This window comes from Bison bison, unplaced genomic scaffold, assembly GCF_000754665.1.
Source record: "Bison bison bison isolate TAMUID 2011002044 unplaced genomic scaffold, Bison_UMD1.0 scf7180017864289, whole genome shotgun sequence".
Classification (NCBI taxonomy): Eukaryota; Metazoa; Chordata; class Mammalia; order Artiodactyla; family Bovidae; genus Bison; species Bison bison.
In genome coordinates this window covers 10,159,982-10,180,481 of record NW_011494861.1, presented here as the reverse complement: position 1 = coordinate 10,180,481, position 20,500 = coordinate 10,159,982, and the positions used below count along the sequence as shown (strand labels likewise).

The window sequence follows — 20,500 nt, the reverse complement described above, 5'->3', positions numbered from 1 at the left end:
AGGACATGATCAGGGACCTGTCACAACAGCAAACAGGAGGTGACAATGGGGTTGAGTAGGGAGAAGATTAGAAAGGAGAGTGGGAGAAGTGCAGACGTCGGGGGCCAGGGCTGGAGTGCAGGGGTGGGGGACTAGGGTGCAGGAAGCCAGCAGCCAGAGCAGTTCTCCCCTGCCACCTCCTGCTCCTGCAACTAGAGGTGGCTGAAGTCCCAGGGTCTTGCCTGTCTTCCAGGAGGGGACCCCAGACTACCTGGCCCCTTGAAGCCCCTGGAGAAATGCTGGTGGTGCTGGGCCAGGAGCACCAGCAGGAGACTGTGGTCACATAGGGCGCCTCTGTGGGGGATCTGACCAGGCTGACCTCCACTGAAGAGTCTGGAGGCCGGTTCTGACCCTCAGGGAGCCTGCTGCTGGCTCTGCCCTGGTGGGGGGCAGGTGCTCTGGAAACCCCACCTAGAAGGGGAGGGGAGCTGCCCCAGGTGAAGTCTGAGGTCCCTCCACATTCTCCTATCACCACTGCCCACCTCTACCTAGATGAGTGATGAATGAGGAAAGCCCTTGTCCTTGGAGCTGTGGACACACCTACAGGGTCCTACTATGACTGGTGATGAGTGATCAATCTCAGATATTCTCCCATAGCCCTGGGGCACTTGGCCCCTGAGCCAACAGCACCCCCAGTTCAACGCATGACCAAGAGCCCCTGAAATACGAGAGAAACCCCACCACCCAAGAGCCTTTCATGGGCTCCAGATGTGGGGGCTCTTCTTGGCCCCTCTCCAGGGCTCTGATGAAAGCTGCTGGGTTGGCCTGAGCAGTTGTGGCCAGGGAAAGTGAGGCAGGCAGGGTGGGAGGGATGGAAGCCTACGGGTCCCAGCGGGGAAGCACGGACCCCACAGAAGCAGCTCTGCGAGAACTCCAGCACACCGGCAGGATGCAGAGGATACGGACCCCACAGGACAGTCAGACAAGGCATCATGTGAGAAAGTGGGCAGTCGGACATAGATACGGCTCGTCCTCCTTGGATTTTGAAATAGAAAATCCCAAGGAGCATTCCAAGATATGAGCAAAGTGGGGTCACTTGTACTTAATATCTGCTTTGCAATGCTTTTCTTGTGTTTCCCAAATTTTCTGTCCATCCATCCACCAACCCACCCACCTATCCATCATCTATCTAATCATCCATCCCATTTCAAGATTTTAAAAAAATTTTAAGTGCTCAGGACCAGGGTTCCATAAAAGTGAAGGGCAAAAAGTAGAAAGAGTTAGTCACTCAGTCGTGTCCGACTGTTTGCAACCCCATGGACTGTAGCCTACCAGGATTCTCCATCCATGGGCTTTCCCAGGCAAGAACACTAGAGAGAGTGGGTTGCCATTTCCCTCTCCAGGGGATCTTCCTGACCCAGGGACAAAAAGCAGTGGTGGGGGTAATTGGTGGTCTGGCCCCAGACTTCCTCTCCCCTAAACAGATCTGCCTCACTTGACACTTAGTGGGGTCTCCACTAAGCCATGCTGAACCGTGGACAGCCCCACCGAGGGCTGCTTTACTAAGGTCCTCAGAGCATGTCAGCTCGGTGCCAGTTCCTTCTTATGCTCCACCAACACTGGCTTTCACTAGTGTCATGTGACTGACATCCAGTCCAGGTTAATGAGCCAGCCTCATGGGAGTCTGAGAGAGGAGTGATCTAGGGTGTTGCTCCTTTCCCAGCTGGCTTGAAGAGAACAACAGAGCAGATAGGACTCCTGGGTGCCATGCTGAAGCTCAAAGGTCACCAAGAAAGGAGGTGGACAGCAAGACTGGATGCACAGCTCAACTACTAAGAAGGGGAAGGTGGGTGGAAGGGCAGGAGGGAGGGGAGAAGGGAAGATAATTACGCAGGAGACTGGGTGGATGAATGGATGGAGTTGGTGAATGAGTGTGTGGGTGGGTGAAAGGGTTGGTGGGTAGATGGATGGTGGATGGGGTAGGTGAATGGATAGATGGATGGAAGAGTGGATGGTGAATTGGATGAATGGGTGGGTGAGTGGGTGAATGGATGGATGGGTGGGTGGGTGGATAGATGGAGGGATGGATGGTGGATGGAAACCTGGATGGGTGGATAGGTGATACAATTTCCATCTAAGAGATTCAAAGGGACTAGTCTCCCAGGAAGAGTGCCTGGGTCCCTGGGCTCCTCTGGGAATGCCTGGGACAGAGCAGTGGAAGAGAAGTCATCCTTGGGCAGGGGGCTGTACTCCCACAAGCTCCCTCCAACACATCCACCATTCTCTTTCTTGCATAAGCAGTGACTGTCTTGCCATCTACAGAGTCCTCCTGTTCCTTCAGGCTGGCAGCTGACCCTGGTCCAGACCTTCAGCAAGCAGGGTCTGGCCACCAGGTGTCAGCCAGCTCCAATGAGCTCAGTCTGCTGGTCACTAATTGGCTAAGACTCTGGGCACTGGTAGCAGAAGGAACGAGGGATGGCAGGACAGACGAGGCCCTGGTCCAGGGCTCAGCTGGCCTAGGCTCAGTAGCCAGAGCAGTGAGCAGCAGGGTGCCCAGCAGATCCAGGGTTAGCCATTCCCAAGGTCTAATGCCTGGCAACTGCCTAAGGCTGCCCAGTTGCTGTCCAACTCCCATTGAGGGCATGGGCTATGTGGGGGCTGGGGGGATGCTGCTGGGTGTGACCACTGGAGCAGAAACCAGACCAAGCTTTCCTTCACAGGATGGAAGTGTGCTCTGCAGAGTCACCATGGTGTGAGCCTTGTCTCACGGAGGGAGATGGAGTCATGGCCAGTTCTCCCGTAAACTCAGTCAAGTGATTTATGAAGCATGGCTGGCACGGGTTGGGGACAGGGCGGCCCTGGACAGAGGCTTCTGACTGGAGCTGGAAGAGGGGCACCATCTGGGATTAATATCAAACACAACCCCACAGTGACTGCTCAGAGCATCGCAGCCACCGAAGGGGCTGAGATAGCTGCGGCCATCCATGAGGACATGTGCACCGAGATACCCATGGCCCCTCCCCGACGTCCAGACCAGGTGGCTGGAGGGATGGGCGGCAAACAGGGAGGAGGAAGGAGGGCTGGATGGAGCCTTCTGGGCACCTGGGCAGCATGAGCTGGAATTTCTGCCCGGAGGGGAGCTTGAAACCAGCAGAACATCACATAGCTCATAAACCCACCGATTTTCCCAGTGACCACATGGTGTCACCCCCCAGAGAGTAGCCTGCTTCTTGGCAGTGGGGTCTTCCTGCCTCTCTCCAGGTGATGGACAATCTGTTAGCAGGTCAGACACTTTCAACAGTGGAGACAGAAGCCTTCCCAGAGCCTGGGACCGCTGAAACAACACACCCAGGAGTGCGACAGGGGAGCTGAGTTCCTGCTGTGGTCCTTTCAGCCACATGCAGAGGCGAGTACTGCAGGGGTCCACTCTGCAAGGCATGTGGCCCCCAGTGGTCATGACCATCGTGGGTGGTCAGGAGTGAGAGAGTCTCAGATCCAGGGCAGAGGGCTGTTTGACTCTCAGGCCCAGCGGGGCGGGGCGGGGGAGTGAAAACATTTAGGAAGCGGAGTCCTGGATCTCCTTAGACAGCTTCACTTGGAGACACGGCCTCGCGGCAAACCCAGCCGTCACAGCTCTCTCCTTGAGGGTCTGAGTTTGTCCAGGATGGGCAGGTTGATGGAGGGATGGAGCACTGCCCACTACAGGTCTGGCAATGGTGGGAGGACCTGGACCTGCCAGGCAGGCCATCGTGCACACTGGGCCTTTGGAGATGGTGGGGGCAGTGCGGTGTGTGTCTGTGGATCTGAACCGGGGCGCTGGCCTGTGCATCGCTATGCATCAGCTGTGTCATGCGACCTCAGAACACCACCACCCAGCTAGTCAGTCTAAGCTCTCATGAGCATTTGTCCTCCCTGGCTCTGTTCCCCCACAAATGCCCACACCCCCGCCAGCCCTGGGCCCCCAGGACACAGCTCAGCCTTGGCATTTGACCTCTGCACCTATCATGCTTATATCACCACCCATGTGGGCCACTTTTAGGGCCAAAATCTAGAAATCTTGAGGTCACACTCCTGATTCAGCGTGGAGTGTTTGGCAACAATGGGAAAATTCTAGCAAAGCCTGAGAACCTGAGTGCACTGGGCTTTGTGACCCAAGCAGGCTGGAATCCCCAAGACACTGCATTCTCTGCCCATCCCCGGCCCAGCAGCCTCCAGGCACACAGGCTCCCTCAACATCAGAGCTTGCATCTTTGAGGTCCCCACAGTTCTGGGCTGTGTGGCTGGGGGCGGGGCGTCACCCACCATCAACCCCGAGTGCGTGTGATTCTGTCCTCAGGGGAGAATCTCAGTGACACCAAGTCTCTACTGATCCCTCCCAGGCTCAGCACTGGGGCGCCCACAAAGCTGGTCTACACAATACGTCTACAGCACACACCCATACCGTGCATCGACACTACGTGACTAGCACCTATTCCCTTTTTGCTGGTGGCGGTGGGGGGAGGTGCTTCCTTTATGGCTCAGCTGGTAAAGAATCCACCTGCAATGTGGGGGACCCGGGTTCAATCCCTGGGTTGGGAAGACCCCTGGAGAAGGGAAAGGCTACCCACTCCTGTATTCTGGCCTGGAGAATTCCACGGACTGTATAGTCCGTGGGGTCACAAAGAGTCGGACGTGACTGAGCGACTTTCACTTTCACTTAGAAGGGTCAGCGAGACACATAGAGAGGGCCACCCATGGAGGTGGGGGTCTGGAAGGGTGGTGGTCCCCTGAGAGAGCATTCAGGAAGGGGAAGGAGCCTGCAGAGGGGAGGGGGGCGGTGATTGTGGAAGTGACAGGATGTCAAGTCAGCATCCTGTTCACCAAGATTGGCTCCACCCTTGTCAAGAAAAAGTCAACCCTGGGTCCCAGGTCTGTGCTCCTTTCCAGATTGTTCTCCCAGCTGGAAACAGCCCAGGGTGTGAGCTTGGGGCTTTGGGAGCAGGTGGCCCCCATCCAGCCCCTCGTGGGCTTGGCTAAACCTGCAGCCTTGCCAGCCTCGATGACCTGGTCACTTCTGACCATGCTTCAGTGGGCTTGGCCAACTGTGTCACAGACCAGTAACAGAGATGTCCCGGGCTTTGATCAGGGCTGCCCCACCATGAAACCTCAGACATCTGTCTTCACAGGTCATTGGGTTCCCAACATCTCGACCACTGGATACTGTTTGTGACAGTGCTTCTGGGGCTGCAGAGGGCAAGGAGGGGCCCTGACATCAAACTAGAGCAGGGACACATGTGCCTGGAGAGAGAGCTATTAGGCCCAGAGGCCTCTGCTTAGCAGCTACCCTGTGAGACAGGGTCAGGGCTCATGGGGCAAAGAAAAGAGAAATCTCCAAGAGCTTCCTGGAAGAGTCTGAATTCCAAAAGGACATTCTGAATGCCTGTGGTATAGGAGCCTTAGGCACTGCCCCTCCCACCTGGACCTGCGCCAGGTGCTTGGTCATCCCCTTTAGCAAAGTGGGTGTCTGTCACCCTCCAGACAGCAGCTCCTGCCAGACAGAGGGCCAGAGACACCAGTTTTATGGGCTGGCCCTGGCTGGGCTGCTCCACTGGCTCTAAGGCCAGCGGGTCACAGACCCGCAGGAATGGCTAGGCTTCCTGTCTGGAGTCTCACCAGTTGGGGCAGGGGAGGTGTGTGCAGAGACTCTGGACCCCCACCCCCAAAGGCCCTCTGATGTTGGCCGAGGACAATCGTTACCTTGGCTGGATTGTTACATATGGGCCGTCATCTCTGAAAAGGCCTCAGCAGCCAGGCTTCCTGAGAGGAGAGTAGCTCTGCGAGGTGGAGATGGAGAGTTCTTGGGAACCGGCCGTCTGCTAGCCCCGCCTGGGAGACACCCCAAGACTGTGGAATCCTGTGCCTCAAAACTTCTAGAGGAGCCTCGTATGTCACAAAGTGGCCTGAGGGGCTTCCAGCTTATTTGGGGGGAGCGCAGATGAGGATGCTGTAGGCATGTTTGACCCGCACATATTAGACTCCCCAGCGGTGATTTTTGACAATGGATCCGGGCTTTGCAAGGCAGGACTGTCTGGAGAGATTGGCCCCCGCCACGTTGTCAGCTCTGTCGTGGGACACCCCAAGTTTAAGACGCCTTTGACGGGGGCCAACCAGAAGAAGTACTTTGTGGGGGAAGAGGCCCTGCACAGGCACGAGGTCCTTCAGCTGCACTACCCCATCGAGCGCGGCCTGATCACAGGCTGGGAAGACATGGAGAAGCTCTGGAAGCACTTGTTCGAGTGGGAGCTGGGAGTCAAGGCCAATGACCAGCCGGTGCTCATGACAGAGCCCTCGCTGAACCCCAGGGAGACCCGGGAGAAGATGGCCGAGGTGATGTTCGAGAGCTTCAGCGTGCCCGCCTTCTACTTGTCGGACCAGGCCGTGCTGGCCCTCTACGCCTCGGCCTGCGTCACAGGCCTGGTGGTGGACAGCGGGGACGGGGTCACCTGCACTGTCCCCATCTTCGAGGGCTACTCCCTGCCCCACGCTGTCACTAAGCTCTATGTGGCGGGGAGGGACATCACGGAGCACCTCACCCGGCTGCTGCTGGCCAGCGGGAGGACCTTCTCGTGTGTGCTGGACAAAGCCCTGGTGGACGACATCAAGGAGAAGCTGTGTTATGTGGCCCTGGAGCCGGATAAAGAGCTGTGCCGGAGGCCAGAGGAGGTCCTCCGCGAGTACAAGCTGCCTGATGGCAACATTGTTCCCATTGGGGACCAGCTGTACCAGGCGCCCGAGGCCCTGTTCTCGCCTGAGAAGCTGGGCATCCAGAACCCGGGCCTGTCCAAGATGGTCTCCTGCAGCATCACCAAATGTGACGCTGACATCCAGAAAACCCTCTACGGGGAGATTGTGCTGTCCGGCGGCACCACGCTCTTCCAGGGGCTGGACGACCGGCTTCTGAGGGAGCTGGAGCAGCTGGCCTCCAAGGGGACCCCCATTAAGATCACGGCACCACCTGACCGCTGGTTTTCCACGTGGATTGGTGCCTCCATCGTCACTTCTCTGAGCAGCTTCAAGCAGATGTGGGTCACCTCTGCGGACTTCAAGGAGTTTGGGACATCTGTGATTCAGAGAAGATGCTTCTGAGGGCCCCGAGTCCAGAGCAGCCCTAAAGGTGGGACGTAAGTTCACCGTGTGGCATCCTCAGGATGTTCAATAAAAGACGATGGTGTGGTGTTTGGCTGTGTCAGGCTTGGTTCATTCTCGGGGCACCAGAACAATTTCTGACCCTGGTGGGGAATCTGTTTTCAGTAGTTCCGTCCTCTGGCCCCCTTTCTCCTGAGAAAGCCCTGGGTTATGAGTTGAGTGTCCTTATGTAGAGTTTGCGCCCAAAGCAAGGGCCCAGGGCTCCTGCCCAGAACCTGGAACCTGCATTTTAAACATGTGTCTTAGGTCTGTCGGGGCTGAGAAGGGAAACGAGCAGGAATGCTGTGCTGTTCTGAGGTCACGAAATCCTCCTCTGAGATAGCACCACAGGGTTTACACTCTGCCTAAACCCGGGATGGGCAGCTGAGTGAGGTGGAAACCCTTGCCTGGGTGGAAGGATTCAGGAAGGAGCAGAAATTGCCATCGGTTTATGGCTCTGTGAGTGTCCTCCTCCCAGTGGTAGTTTAAGAATCACTGGTTGATTATTGTGATGTTTCTGTTTGTTTTTACTTTCAAAGATGTTTATAGCATTGTTTGGGGTAAATACTAGAGACAGAGTTAATGGCCATCAATAAAGTCTCATTTGAATAAATTATGCATAGAAGGAATTTTTTTTCCACATTGATGGTGTGGAACTCTCTCAAAATGTTATTGGGAGAGAAGTAGAAAATAATAGAGATATTTTTATAAAATGAATCCCCCCCTTTTTGATAAAGAAAGCCATAACACTTTAGCATGTATACCTGAGCAGGTTAGTATGTACAGGCATAAGTAAATACGTGTTTTCTGGGGTTATGAGCACATGGGGAAAAGAATGAAGGGCAGATACCATGTGCTGGTCGGGAAAGAAAGGAATGAGAGGTAGTAGAGTGGGAGAGGAAATCTTTCCTTTAGGAAATTTTACTAAAGAAATTCTGCTTGAATAAAATAAACCCATTTATCTAAATTGTGTGTGTTTGTATATTTAATGTTTGCCTGGTATATCTTTTCCCATCCGTTTACCTTCAGATTACCTAAGTCATATTTGAAATGTGCATACAGTATATCGGAAGATAGCACATAGTTGGATTGTGTCTGACTCTTTGTGACCCCATAGACTTTAGCCCACCAGGCTCCTCTGTCCATGGAATTCTCCAGGCAAGAATACTGGAGTGGGTAGCCATTCCCTTCTTCAGGGGATCTTCCCAATCCAGGGATAGAACCCAGGTCTCCCACATTGAAGGCAGATTCTTTATCGTCTGAGTCACCAGGGAATCCCACTTTTAAAAATCCACCAATATCTGTTTTTTTTTTTTTTAATAATAATTGGTATATGTAGATGTTATATGTAGATGGTTTACATTTAAGGTCCATCTTAAGTCTGCTGTTTCATCATTTTGTTTCCTCTTTATTTTTTTCTTACCTTTGAAACCATGTCCCATAGGGTTAAAAGAAACTCGACTGGCAGAAATTCTCGAGCTTGTCTTAGAGCTTGTTAAAAACCCCTCTGCTTGCAGCCTGCCTTCACTTAATTATTACATTGCAGATTGCATGCCCTCCAAGCTTCAGGTAGCCCAAACTATAAGATATTTGCCCTAGTTGTTTGCCAGGAGCTTTGAGTCAGCTGCGTCTAATTCAAGGTTGAGCCAGCTAAGACTTGTTGGGACCACTGACCCTAAAACTAGGCCTGAGTAGGTGTCCTACAAAGAACTTTTTGACATCGGAGGGCCAATACCTCCCCGTCATATCCTAAGCACTGATATTTTTGAATATGCATCCCATGAGGAAGCAGGTAACTCAGATACACCTGCACAGAGCTCTGGTTAAAACTTTTCCAGGCACCTTTCCTCACACGTAAGACCACCCCACTTCTTTATCCCACAAACATCTCAAGCCCCTGGCCTTTGTGTGGGGGAGGAATCTGAGACTGGTTCTCCCATCTCCTCATTTGGCTGCCTTGTGAATAAACCCTTTCTTGGTTGCAAACTTCAGCATCTCTGCATTTGACTTGCTGTTAATTGGGTAAATGATCCTGCTTCAGTAACCCCTTCTTGCAAGTTACTTGAACGTTTTTGGGGGATTCCATCTTGATTTATTCCATATTTATTTATGGCTTTGTATTGATTTTTTGGTGGTTGCTCTGAGTAAACACCACCCCCTCCCGGTATTACATTTTACTCCTCTTGGAGTAAAGTGTATTTAGGTCTCCTTATCCACCCAACTTTTAAATAGAATTGTTTTTTCTTCAACCATCAAAGTGAAAGTGGTTGCTCAGTCCTGTCCGACTCTTTGGGACCCCATGGACTGTAGCCTACCAGGCTCCTCTGTCCATGGGATTTTCCAGGCAATAGTGCTGGAGTGGATTGCCATTTCCTTCTCCAGGGGATCTTCCCAACCCAGGGATCGAACCTGGGTCTCCCGCATTATAGACAGACACTTTACCATCTGAGCCACCATCAAATGATTCCAGAAATTCAAGAGAATAGTCTAATATGATTACTGCTATTTTTACCCAATCCCACGTTTTTTTGCCCTTTCTGGAGTTTCAAGCCATCCTTCGTAGGAACTTCCCTTAGCAGTTCTTTTAGGGTAGGTTTGCTAGCAACAAATTCTCTTAGTTTGCCAACATTTGAGAGTGTCTTTACTTCCCTATCATCCCTAAAGGACATTTTCGCTGGATATAGAATTCACAGTTAGCCATTTTCTTTCAGCACTTGAAAAATATGGTGCTGGTTCATTCTCCATCACCTCTGTGGGTTTCAGATCAGAAATCTTATTATTTGATTGGTGTTTTCCTTCAGGTAATGCATCATTTTTCTCTGGCTGCTTTCAAGAGTTTTTTCATTATCTTCAGTTGTCAGGAGTTTAGTTGCAGTGTGTTTTGGCATGGGCTTCTTTGGATTTATCCTGTTGTTGTTGCTCAGTCGTTAAGTCCTGTGTGACTCTTTGTGAGCCCATGGACTACAGCATGCCAGTCCTCCCTGTCCTTCACCATCTCCTGGAGTTTGCTCAAACTCATGTCCACTGAGTCGGTGATGCTATCTAATTATCTCATCCTCTGTCACCCGCTTCTCCTCCTGCCCTTAATCTTTCCCAGCACCAGGGTCTTTTCCAAGAAGCCAGCTCTTTGAATCAGGTGGCCAAAGTATTGGAACTTCAGCATCAGTACTTCCAATAAATATTCAGGGTTGATTTCCTTTATGACTGACTGATTTGATCCCCTTGCAGTCCAAGGGACTCTCAAGCGTCTTCTCCAGCACCATAGTTCAAAAGCATCGATTCTTCAGTGCTCAGCCTTCTTTATGGATCTATCATTTTGGGGATTTATCCAGCTTCTTGAACCTGCAGCCATATCTTTTGTCAAACTTGGGAAAGTTTGTGCTATTATTTCTTCTAATATTTTTTCAGCCCAATCTATTTTCTCTCCTTCTGGGTCTCAGTCTTTTTTTTCTGCCCATAGGCCCCTTCCTTAATCATTTTCAAGTTTACGTTCTGTGTTTTCAGATTGAATAAATTCTCTTCACCCATCCTGAAGGTTTCTGATTCTATCCTCTGCTATCACACTATTTTTGAGCCTTTCCAACACATTTTTTGAGTTACGTTTTACAGTTTGATAATTTCCACTTGGTTCTCGTCTTATAACTTCTAATTCTTTACTGAGAGTTTCCAGTTTTGTATTTGTCTCAAGGGAATTCATCATTGCCTGCTGAAATGTTTTTATTCTGGAGCCTTTAAAACCTTTACCCAGATAACTCCAACATCTGGTCCATCTCCATCTGCTCCGACAATCACATCTGCTGATTGTCTTTTCTCTTTCACTTTATGATTTTCCTGGTTCTTAGTATGATGAGTGATTTTCTGTTTTGCCCTGAACATTTTGATGAGCCTCTGGATCCTATTTAATCTTTTTGTAGCATGCAATCACTCCTGTGGAGGCGAAGTGTGAGGGCTGAGTGGGTAGGTGGGACCCATGGATATCTCCCCATCAAAGTGGTCACATGCACCCTTCTTGCGGACAGGTGGGGTGGAGGTTCAGCTTCCCTCTCAGCCCCACTAACCCTTCCTGGAGAAAGTGGGCTCTGACTAACACCTTCTCACTGCTCCTGAGTGGGAGGGGGGTAAATGCTCAGCTCTCTGCAGGGCCACAGTGATGCCAGTGGAGGGGGAGGCAGAGTGTCAACTAGCCCACCCCTGCCAACTTTCATCTTGTTCACTCTGAGTGGGGTGGAGAGTCAGACCTCTGCATGGTTCCACAGATACGGAGGTGGGGTAATGAAGCAGTACTGACAAAACCCTGCTTACACACCTCTCCCAGTCTCACTGCTGCTGGGTGAGGCTGGGGTTCAGATCATGGTGGTGATTATCATGATGATGATGGTGGTGCTGCTGCTGATGGTGATAGTGATAAAGCTGAAACTCCAATACTTTGGCCATCCGATGTGAAGAGCTGACTCATTGAAAAGACCCTGATGCTGGGAAAGATTGAGAGCAGGAGGAGAAGGGAACAACAGAGGATGAGATGATTAGGTAGTGTCACCAACTCAGTGGATCTGAATCTGAGCAAACTGGGAGACAGTGGAGGGTGAAGGAACCTGGTGCTCTGCAGTCCATGGGGTCACAAAGATTTGGACACACTTAGCAACTGAAAAACAACAACAATGGAGATGATGGTGATGATGATGGTGATGGTGGTGATATTGATGATGACGATGGTGGATATAATGGTGATGATTGTAGGTTTCTGACCTCTAGGTCATCTTCAGCACTAAGTTTGATGTGCTGTTTGGATGTGGACAGGGAAAGTAACTCAAGTCCCTGACAGAGTTTATATCAGAAGCTTTGAAACTGATCTGGCTTTAATTCTGGCTTCCTTGAGCAGAGTGAGAGGTCCAGGGAAGTGTCCGGTAGGCTAGGCTGTTGCTAACGAGGGAAGAGAAATAGAGCTTGGCCCCTGCCTTGTCTATACGAAAGACCAGGGTTTGAGAACGAGGTAGGCTAAGTCCTGTTGGAGGAGGAGGAGCCCTCTGGCTTTGGGCTCCTTAGACCTTGCCTGCCAGGAGGCCAAGAAATGAATCTGCGCCAGTTTCCCATTTCTGAGATATGGGCTCCCACTCCCCACATCTTGCAGAGGCTTCTTCCGACTGCTTCTCATCCCCTTGGTCCTGGGCAAGATCTTTCTGTGAAGCAACATTTAGATGCAAGATGAGATGAAATGCTGCAGGCAGGCAAGGAAGACGTAGAGAGCAGAGCCACGTGTACCAGAACATGACCCTGGCTCTGAGTAGACCGACCTACTGGTATCTCCAGTGGGGACCATATGCTGTCAATTTCTCCATCACCCTGCCAAAGGCCTCTCTCCTGGCGCTGTGAGAGGTGACCACTCATACCTCAGAGACCAGTGATATGACTTTGAAGTCCAGGCCCCTCTGTGTCCTGAGGACGGACCATGCTCAGGGCCACCCCATCCTCTATAGTGGTTCCTACCATGATGTTCAATCTGCCACCCCCAATGCTCAGCTCCCACTCTGGACAGCAGCCTCGGTTTCTTCAGGGAGCTTGGGAATGGGTTCCATGAAAGATCCCACCAGTGACTGTGGGATACCCACAAACCATATGATGTGGCGGGAACCAGACAGGAGCAACGCTGCCTGTCAGATAACCCCCATCAGCCACCCCATGGCACTCCCACCTCCTGAGACATTGTGGAGGAGATCTGAAGGCATCTCTGTCACCAGGGCTCCTGTGGCCCCAGACTCTGATTAAGAGTCAGGAATCCAGAGAGAATGGGGCCATTGTGAAGCAGGTGCTTTGGGGGACCTGGTGCGTTAGGGCCCTTCACCCCTTGGCCAAACCCAAGGCCTCATTGTGGATGGTGTGGAGGCCGTGATGGCCACTGTGCATGTCCACTAGGACAACGGCCTGTCCCTCCATATGATGTGAGCCAGAGGGCGAAACACCCCTGGTACCTGGGTCCTGCCGGAGCAGGGACGCCCTCTGCAGGCTGGACTGAGGATGCACTTGGGCAAGACACTAAGCGGATGGTGTCAGCCCCCAGAAGGGACTCAGGATGATGTGTGTGACTATGTCCTTCCCAGGGGCCACCCCACCTGGAACATAGGACCCGAATTCACAGCCAGTCCCAACAGAGGGACCATGTGCAGCCAAGACTTCTACCAGACCTGCCAAGGAGCTGGACCAGGTGTGCAGGCGTGCCCAAACCGCCCAGCGCTGCCCTGGCTGCCCTACTCTGTGGGGGCTCTCTGCTCAGGTGTGGTTCACCCCTCAGGTAGGTATCACCCTTGAGGAGCTCAGTGCAGCCCTGCACCCTGACAGCACTTCTCCCAGGCAGGACTGGTCATCAGCAGGCCCCGAAAGTCACTCGTTCATCGCACAGACTCACCAAGTTCCAGGCGGGCTCCATGTGCCTGGGGTCCTGCAGGAAATGGCCACACTTCTTTGTCCCCCAGGGGTAGATGTGGCTGCTGAGGAGGAGACGGGGCCTTGGGCAGAGGTGTGAATTCAGATTGAACCCCAGACCCCACCGTGCGCTATGAAGGACACCTCAGGGTACAAGTGAGAGGGCTGGGAAGGGCAAGGGGCATTGCACATCTGGCAGCCAGCAGGCTCTGCATACAGACCCCCACCCTGATGTGGCTGTGGGCCCAGAGCTGTGAGCAGTGTCCACTGTGTGCAGTGCCCACCCCCTGCAAGGACTAGCTGCGTCCAGCTCTTGAGCACTTCAGAGTCGCCTGCTTTCAGAGGCCCTGGCTCAGCGCCCCTCCTGCCCCCCGACTCTGCCCTGAGGTCTGAAGACTGGCATGAGATCCTCTCCCCAGGGCCTCCGGGCAGAGGGGGCTGCCTGGGAGGGGTGCCAGTCCTGGAGGGGGCAAGCAGACAGGAGCAGGCTGAGCCTCCACAAGGCCCTTCCAGCACGGAGCTGGATCCTGAGGCCCCACAGCCAACAGCTGAGTCGGGGGCCTCGGGGGCACCTTCAAGCCCTGTGTCCACCCTGCAACCCCTATGCTCCCCCCTACCCCTGCTCTTTCCCAGCGTGTGTGCTGGGGGGAGGCTTCTCTGGCTCCAGGACAGCAGATCCCAGGCTCCCTGCCAGCACAGGGAACTTGTAAATAGGTGAGGTACAACTGCAGACAGTTAGAATATCATAAGGCTTGCTAGCTTCCACGCAAGGGGGATTTACGGGTGCTTAGAGCTTAGCTTCATCCTCCAGGGACCTGACAAGAGAATCAGGGGGCTACTGGTGGAAATGATACCACTGGGAGGGTGCCCAGGGTCCAACACACAAAGCCAGGACCCTCGGCCAGGGTGACCTCATCCTGACAACACCCTCTACGCTGTTCTGACCCCCTCCGGAGGCCCAGAAGTGGCTCCCTTCTCTGTAGGGAGCCCAGCCATCCTGGGAACACCAGGCCCTGGGGTAGAGGAGGCTGATGGCCTAGACCCTCAGAAGGGATGTGCTGGACTCTCAGGCTGCCAGCTCCCCTGGTGCCCCAGGTTGTGGGCACACATAGTAGTACTTGGGTGGTGGCAGCCTGGGCCAGGCAGCCCAGTACCCAGGCCCACAGGGATAGCAATGGAGGGCTCAGCAAGGGACGAGAAGGCAGTAGACATGGGGCTGTAGGGGCTGAATGGGCTGCACAAAGTCTGGTGCTTCCAGGAGATGCCATCAGTGCTGAGGTCCTGGGAAGGAGAGCCTGGGGTCCAGGCAGGAGCCAGGAGCTGGACAGTCTTGCTGAGGCCTGGATCTGGCTTCAGTTTCCTCCCTTGAGGGCCAGGTACCAGCACAGAGAGGCTGTGTTCTGGGGAGTGTGTCTGCTTCTGGCCACCATCTCATCAAGGGCACGGGCCAGAGAAGGTGCCTGTCCCTGGGTGAGGAGGTGTGCTTGAAGCTGCAAAGAGGGGGAGGGGCACGATGCTCAGGGCTTGGTTGGGGTGGGGGAGCAGCAGGGACAGAGTCAGGCTCCCCTGCTCCCTACCTCCTGCCCTCCTGACCTGAAGCAGGATATGGGGTGTCAGGGCCAGGACAGCCTGCATGGGGCTCAGTCCTGCTCTTTCCATGGCTCCTAGAATGTCTGTCTGAGCGGGAATGACAAGCTTTCGGTTGGGCTGATTGGAATTTGACGGTGCTGAGCTGACTGGTGGGCCCCCAGGTAGGGTTCCCCTGTCCCCGCCATGTCCTGGTGGGGGGGTGGTTTTGGTCACCTGGGGACTGGTGGAGGGGCAGGGGCTCTGCAGCAGGGACCTGGCTCCCTGGAAGATGGTGGGGCTTGGTCCCCTGGGACCTGGTGCAGTGTCAGCTCTCGTCCTAAGAGGTGACCTCCAAAAGCAGCTCCTGGATTCCTGGGTCACTAGCCTGCTCTCGGGCTGGGGGTCAGAGCTGGCTCCAGCCTCATAATTCCATTAAAAATGAAAACCCCTTTGCCCCCACACCCAAGGGCACCCCGGAACCTCCCACAGAGCCCTCCCACAGCCCCAGGAAGCACTGTCACCCATCGAGCTATGAGGTAGCACTGTCAGCACGGGCCAGTCCTCCTCCCCCTCCTCGGTCCTCAGCCCAGGCCCAGGCTCTCGTCTTTCTGGGGATGCCCTGAGCCAGCTTCATCATCCCACTTTCCCGTGCATGCCAGTCCGCGTGTCTGGGGCTCCGTCCCCCAGTGACAATGCCCCACACTGGGAACAATGATCTTATTGTCACGGCCAGCCCTGGCTCGGAGCTCAGAAACGTTAGACGCCACGTCCCTGGTTATCACGCTCACAGGGAACAGGGCTGGGTTCCAGCTCACACGAAGACATAATAATTTTCTCCCATTATTCAAATCTCCTGTTTCCCTTGCCCCACCTTTGGCGCAGCAGCCGAGGGGAGAGGGCGGCTGGGCGGTGAGGGCCCAGGACCCAGGGACGTCTTCGCACTTGGCAGCTGGGCTGCGTTGAGGTCCCACTAGGTCTGCAGCCAGGTCGCTGCTCACGAGGGGCCTGGCTGGAGACTAGGACACTGGGCAGAGTGCAGAGCACTTCCAGAATCGGCTCCCTCCCCACAGTTGTCTCTTGACCAGAGGCCTGCTGTGCTGGCAGGGCCAAGGATGACGCGGGACAGAGATGCAGTCAGAGGGTGGAGGCAACCCCGCCACCCGCCGCCACCCATGCTGGCCAACTCCGCTCAGAGGTGACCGTTCCTGGCCCGGAGCTGGGGGCTTTGTCCACCGCTGCCAGCCTGCCTACCGGGTCGGGGGCTGCCACAGGAGACCCCACCCCACGCCTGGCACGAAGGGAGCACTGGAGGCTGGTCCGCCCACCGCGGCCCCTGTTCGGGCCTCGCTGACAGGCGTCAGTGAGAGTAAGTGGATACCTCCCAGTTATGCAATCCGGGGTCGGCGAGGATGGGCCGCTCGGGCAGCCAAAACAAGCACCGTCCGGGCTCCAGAGTGTGAAATTGTTGGGCCCTATTAAAGGGAGCTGGGGAGGCAGGCTAGGGGCTGGACACGGATCACAGCCTCCCTGTGACAGGCCTGTGCTGTGGGGTCTGGTCGAGGCCAGCCTGGCCCAGGGCCACCCCAACACCCTGGGGGGGATAGGGGTGGGGCTTCCAGAGTCTTCTCCCCTCCCCCTGCTAGACCGGGACATTTCACCCACAAACCCTGCATGTGTGTTGGGGGGGTCGGATGGAGATTTTTCTGCCTCCCATTCTTTGTGCCCCAGGGACGCTTTGTGGCCAGTCTATTCACTTAACACTTGCTTGTCCAGCAGCAGCTCTGTGCTGGGCCAGGAGGGCCCTAGAGGTTCCAACAGGAGCCAGGGCAGCCCTGACCCCAGGTTCACAGACCCTCCACAGTGGAGGGTCTGGGTCACCTGTGACTTGGGGAAGACAGGGACCCTGCCCTCCCTGAGGTGACCGAAGACTGGTAAAGGCCTGGAGCAAGGAGGATGCCCCCTAATGGGCCACTAAGTGGGGGGAATACGCAGACAATGGGGGGAGCAGTTCAGGCTTCAAGTGAGGATGGAGAGGAAGGCCTGGCAGGAGGGGCAGACAAGAGGAAGCACCCTTGTCCTGGGCCCTTAGTGTAGAGGGAGCTCCCACCTTCTGGCCAATGTGTTCCCAAGCCTGAGATGGGCAGTAGGAGCCACAGGACTGGGTGAGGTATTGCCCAAGCCTGGGGATGGAGGGGTGGTGTCCTGCAGGGTCAGCAGGAAGAGGGGGAATGCAGGGGAACACAGGGCTCCTTGGGCGCCACCAGCCCCCTGGCCCCAACCCCAGGTTGGAGTCCTGCCAGCAGGCTAAGGTGGTCCCAGCCACAAGTGCAGCCCCTGCCCTCCGCCCACGCGGGAGGCTGGCTGGGCCAGGAAGCAGGGCTTTATGAAGACAGATGAGGGAGGAAGGAGACACTCCATCCCGCCGGAGAGGGCAGGCCTTTTATCTCACGGGGGCTTGGAGAACGCTTCACATAAAACTCATCCACAGGAGCATCAATCAGAAAGTGGAAGGAAGACTCTATAAAGACCTGAAAATATTGGCTGCGGCCTGTGCATGTGGGCGGTAAGGCGCTTAACCAGAAAAACCTCTGAGTCCCTGAGACATTTGTTTCTAAGGCCCCAGGGAAGCAGGGAACAGCACGCCCTTGACCTACGCCAGAGTTTCTCTGGGTCTGTGGGCATCTGCTGGGTGGCAGAGACTTTGGCCAATGTGGCTCCTGCCCTGAGTTACTCCAGCCTCACGTCACTCCCCACCTGATGACTGAAGCTTGGCGGGGAGCCTTGGGGGGTAGCAGCAACTCCCCATCAGAGCCCCTATCCTGGCAGGAGCCCTGGCATCTCAGCTCCAAGCAGGCCCAAGGCTAATATGTCCCCACAAATTCTCCTCAGCCTCCGTGCTCAGAGCCAATTGCAGCCCCCCTCAGAGTGGGGGCAAGGGCGCCAAGCAACCTCTGTCCTCTTTTAGCAGAAAGAGGGGCGCTCAGAACCCAGGAATCTCCCAGACCAGCAGCTGTGTACAGGGAGCAGAAATGCACCCACACTCCCCAGCCATGCACCCAAGCCAGCCCTGCAGCCAGAGATGAGGCTCCTGGGCTGGGAGCGGTGGGCAGGTGGGCAGAGGCGACAGTGGACCTGGGGACGCCCTGGGAAAGACTGGGAGGAGGGCGGTCCTCTTGGATCCAGGCACATCCCTTGATAGAGAACCCTGGCCCTGGGTCCAGCCCCCATCATAGAGCTGCCACCCCAGGCTCTCGGTCCAGGGCCTGGCCCACTCTCCCTATGTTACTCTGGTCAGCAGCTTGGGCATCCCTGGTGATACAGCAATGCTGGCAGGTTCTGTGAACCACTTTTGAATTCTCCTGGAGGGGGCTTGTGGGCCTGGAGCAGGGGGATGTATTAATACCTCCCCAGGGCGGTTTCCAGGTTTGCTTTTCCTTCCCAGCTGTTCAGACAAACGTTGGTGCGTGCCATGAAGGCTGCAGGGTTGGGAGTAGGATAAGCGCCACTGAAGACCAAAGGTTCTCTCCGCTACTAGAAAGACACACCAGTGATACATTTACCTGGTATCTCTGTCTCATGGGCTGGTCTCATGGCTCCAGGCCCAGTGCCCAGGGTTCAAGCTTCCCAAGGCTTGAGCCCTTCCTCTCGTCGTTCCAGGGAGGTTGTTTTGGGGAGGGAGCTGGGGAAGAAGATGTCAGGTTCTCCAGGGAGGGACAAGCACCCCCATCCTCTCCCTGCTGGGACCACCCTCCTGACCAGCCTGGAAAGCTCTTCCTGACCCTGCAGCCAGAGGTCCCCAGGCCAGGGTGCCAGGCCTCCAGGGCTGGTCAGCACACTTGTCGACTGCTGCCTTTGTTTTCTTGGGAAGCTCAGTGCTGACTGTGGAGCTCAAAACATGTTTTCTGCTTCTTACGTGTTAGCACGTCAGCAAGGAACTTGTGTCCCTTTGACTAGGCCACGGTGCCCAGACACTGGGTCCCACGTGGGTCCAGATGTGCTGGGATGGCGTTTTGTAATAAGAGCAACATCTCAGTCAGTGGACTCTGAGCGAAGCCAATTGCCCTGCGGACTGTGGTGGGCCTCACATGATCGATTGAAGGCCTGACTAGAACCAAGGCTGACTTCCCCCAGCAGGAGGAAGCTCTGCCTGCAGATGGCCTTTGGGCTTGAGCTGCCCAGTTCCCTGGTCTCCTTCTCGACACACACCCTAACACACACCCTAACATACACCGTAACACACACAAAGACATACATACCCTAACACACACACACACACAAACCCTAAAATACACCCTAACACACACAAAGACACACATACCCTAAAATACACATATACCCTAACAGACACCCTAACACACACATACACACACCCTAACATACACACACCCTAACACACACACACACCCTAACACACAGAAAGACACACACACCCTAACACACATATACCTGAACACACATACGCACCCTAACACACACACACACACACACACACACACACTATTGCTTCTGTTTCTCTGGAGGACCTGATTAACACAGATTACAGTGGAAAATGTTTATGATTTTAGTGCAACTTGCTTTCTGCTCAAAACGTCCCCACTGGCAAGTGTGTCCCGCTAGCAGGGATGCCAGGGACGATTCTGGGAGAGCCTTGGGCCTGAGCTGGGCAGAACCAGCATCCAGGCTCTGCTGCACCCAGGTTTGGAGGTCCGAGCGTGTGCTTAGCAGCTGGGGTCCCTCTTCTGATTGTCAGCTCCCTGCTCACCGCTTGCTGCCAACCTGCTTCACTTGGCACTTTGGCTGCGTCTTAGCCGTGGGCATTGCAGACACGTGGCCTGTGTGCCTCCATGGGCCAGGCTCCTCCCATTTGTGCTCAGACCCCTGAGTCTCCAGAAGTGCCTATGTCTGAGGGTGACACATGCAGGAAGTGACGTCCGGTCACTGAGGAGTCCAGGGAGGGGCTGGACTTCAGCCATCAGGCGCCTCCCAGCCCTCTACGCCCCAAGCTCCTGTTAACAAGGACACAAACCTCACAGCACGTGGTCCAGCCCCTTTGGCGGGACGTAGGAAACCAACTCGCTTTTCTGAACGCAGATGGGTAAGAGGCAGGTGTCAAGGTTTCAGAACACAGAACAAACATAATTTCTGCAACAAAACCAAAGCAAAGCCCAGGTTTGGGGGAAATCACTACACTGTTCTTGAGAGTGACCCACGAACCTGCTTTGCCATGGACCTGGAGAGCATGAGCCGAGCAACCTTTGGCTGGTGGGTCTGCAGTGACTCAGCTCCTGGGCTGTGCCTCTGGCCCCAACACTTGTGAAGACCCAGTGGCCCCTGACCCTGAGACCTGGTCCTCTCGCCCGTCACCTCCTGG

The 20,500-nt window shown here is 54.8% G+C and overlaps 1 protein-coding gene across 1 annotated transcript; it reads left to right on the top strand.

Moving 5' to 3' along the window:
* Nucleotides 1-5,783: 5,783 nt before the first annotated feature.
* On the top strand, nucleotides 5,784-7,193 carry ACTRT2 (actin-related protein T2). The gene has a single exon (XM_010849974.1). It carries the CDS (start codon nucleotides 5,971-5,973, stop codon nucleotides 7,102-7,104), a length of 1,134 nt encoding a protein of 377 aa, XP_010848276.1. The 5' UTR covers nucleotides 5,784-5,970; the 3' UTR covers nucleotides 7,105-7,193.
* Nucleotides 7,194-20,500: the final 13,307 nt, after the last annotated feature.

Bases quoted from the DNA above. Each gene is read 5' to 3' on its own strand.
- ACTRT2 (XM_010849974.1), top strand. From the start codon at position 5,971: ATGTTTGACCCGCACATATTAGACTCCCCAGCGGTGATTTTTGACAAT.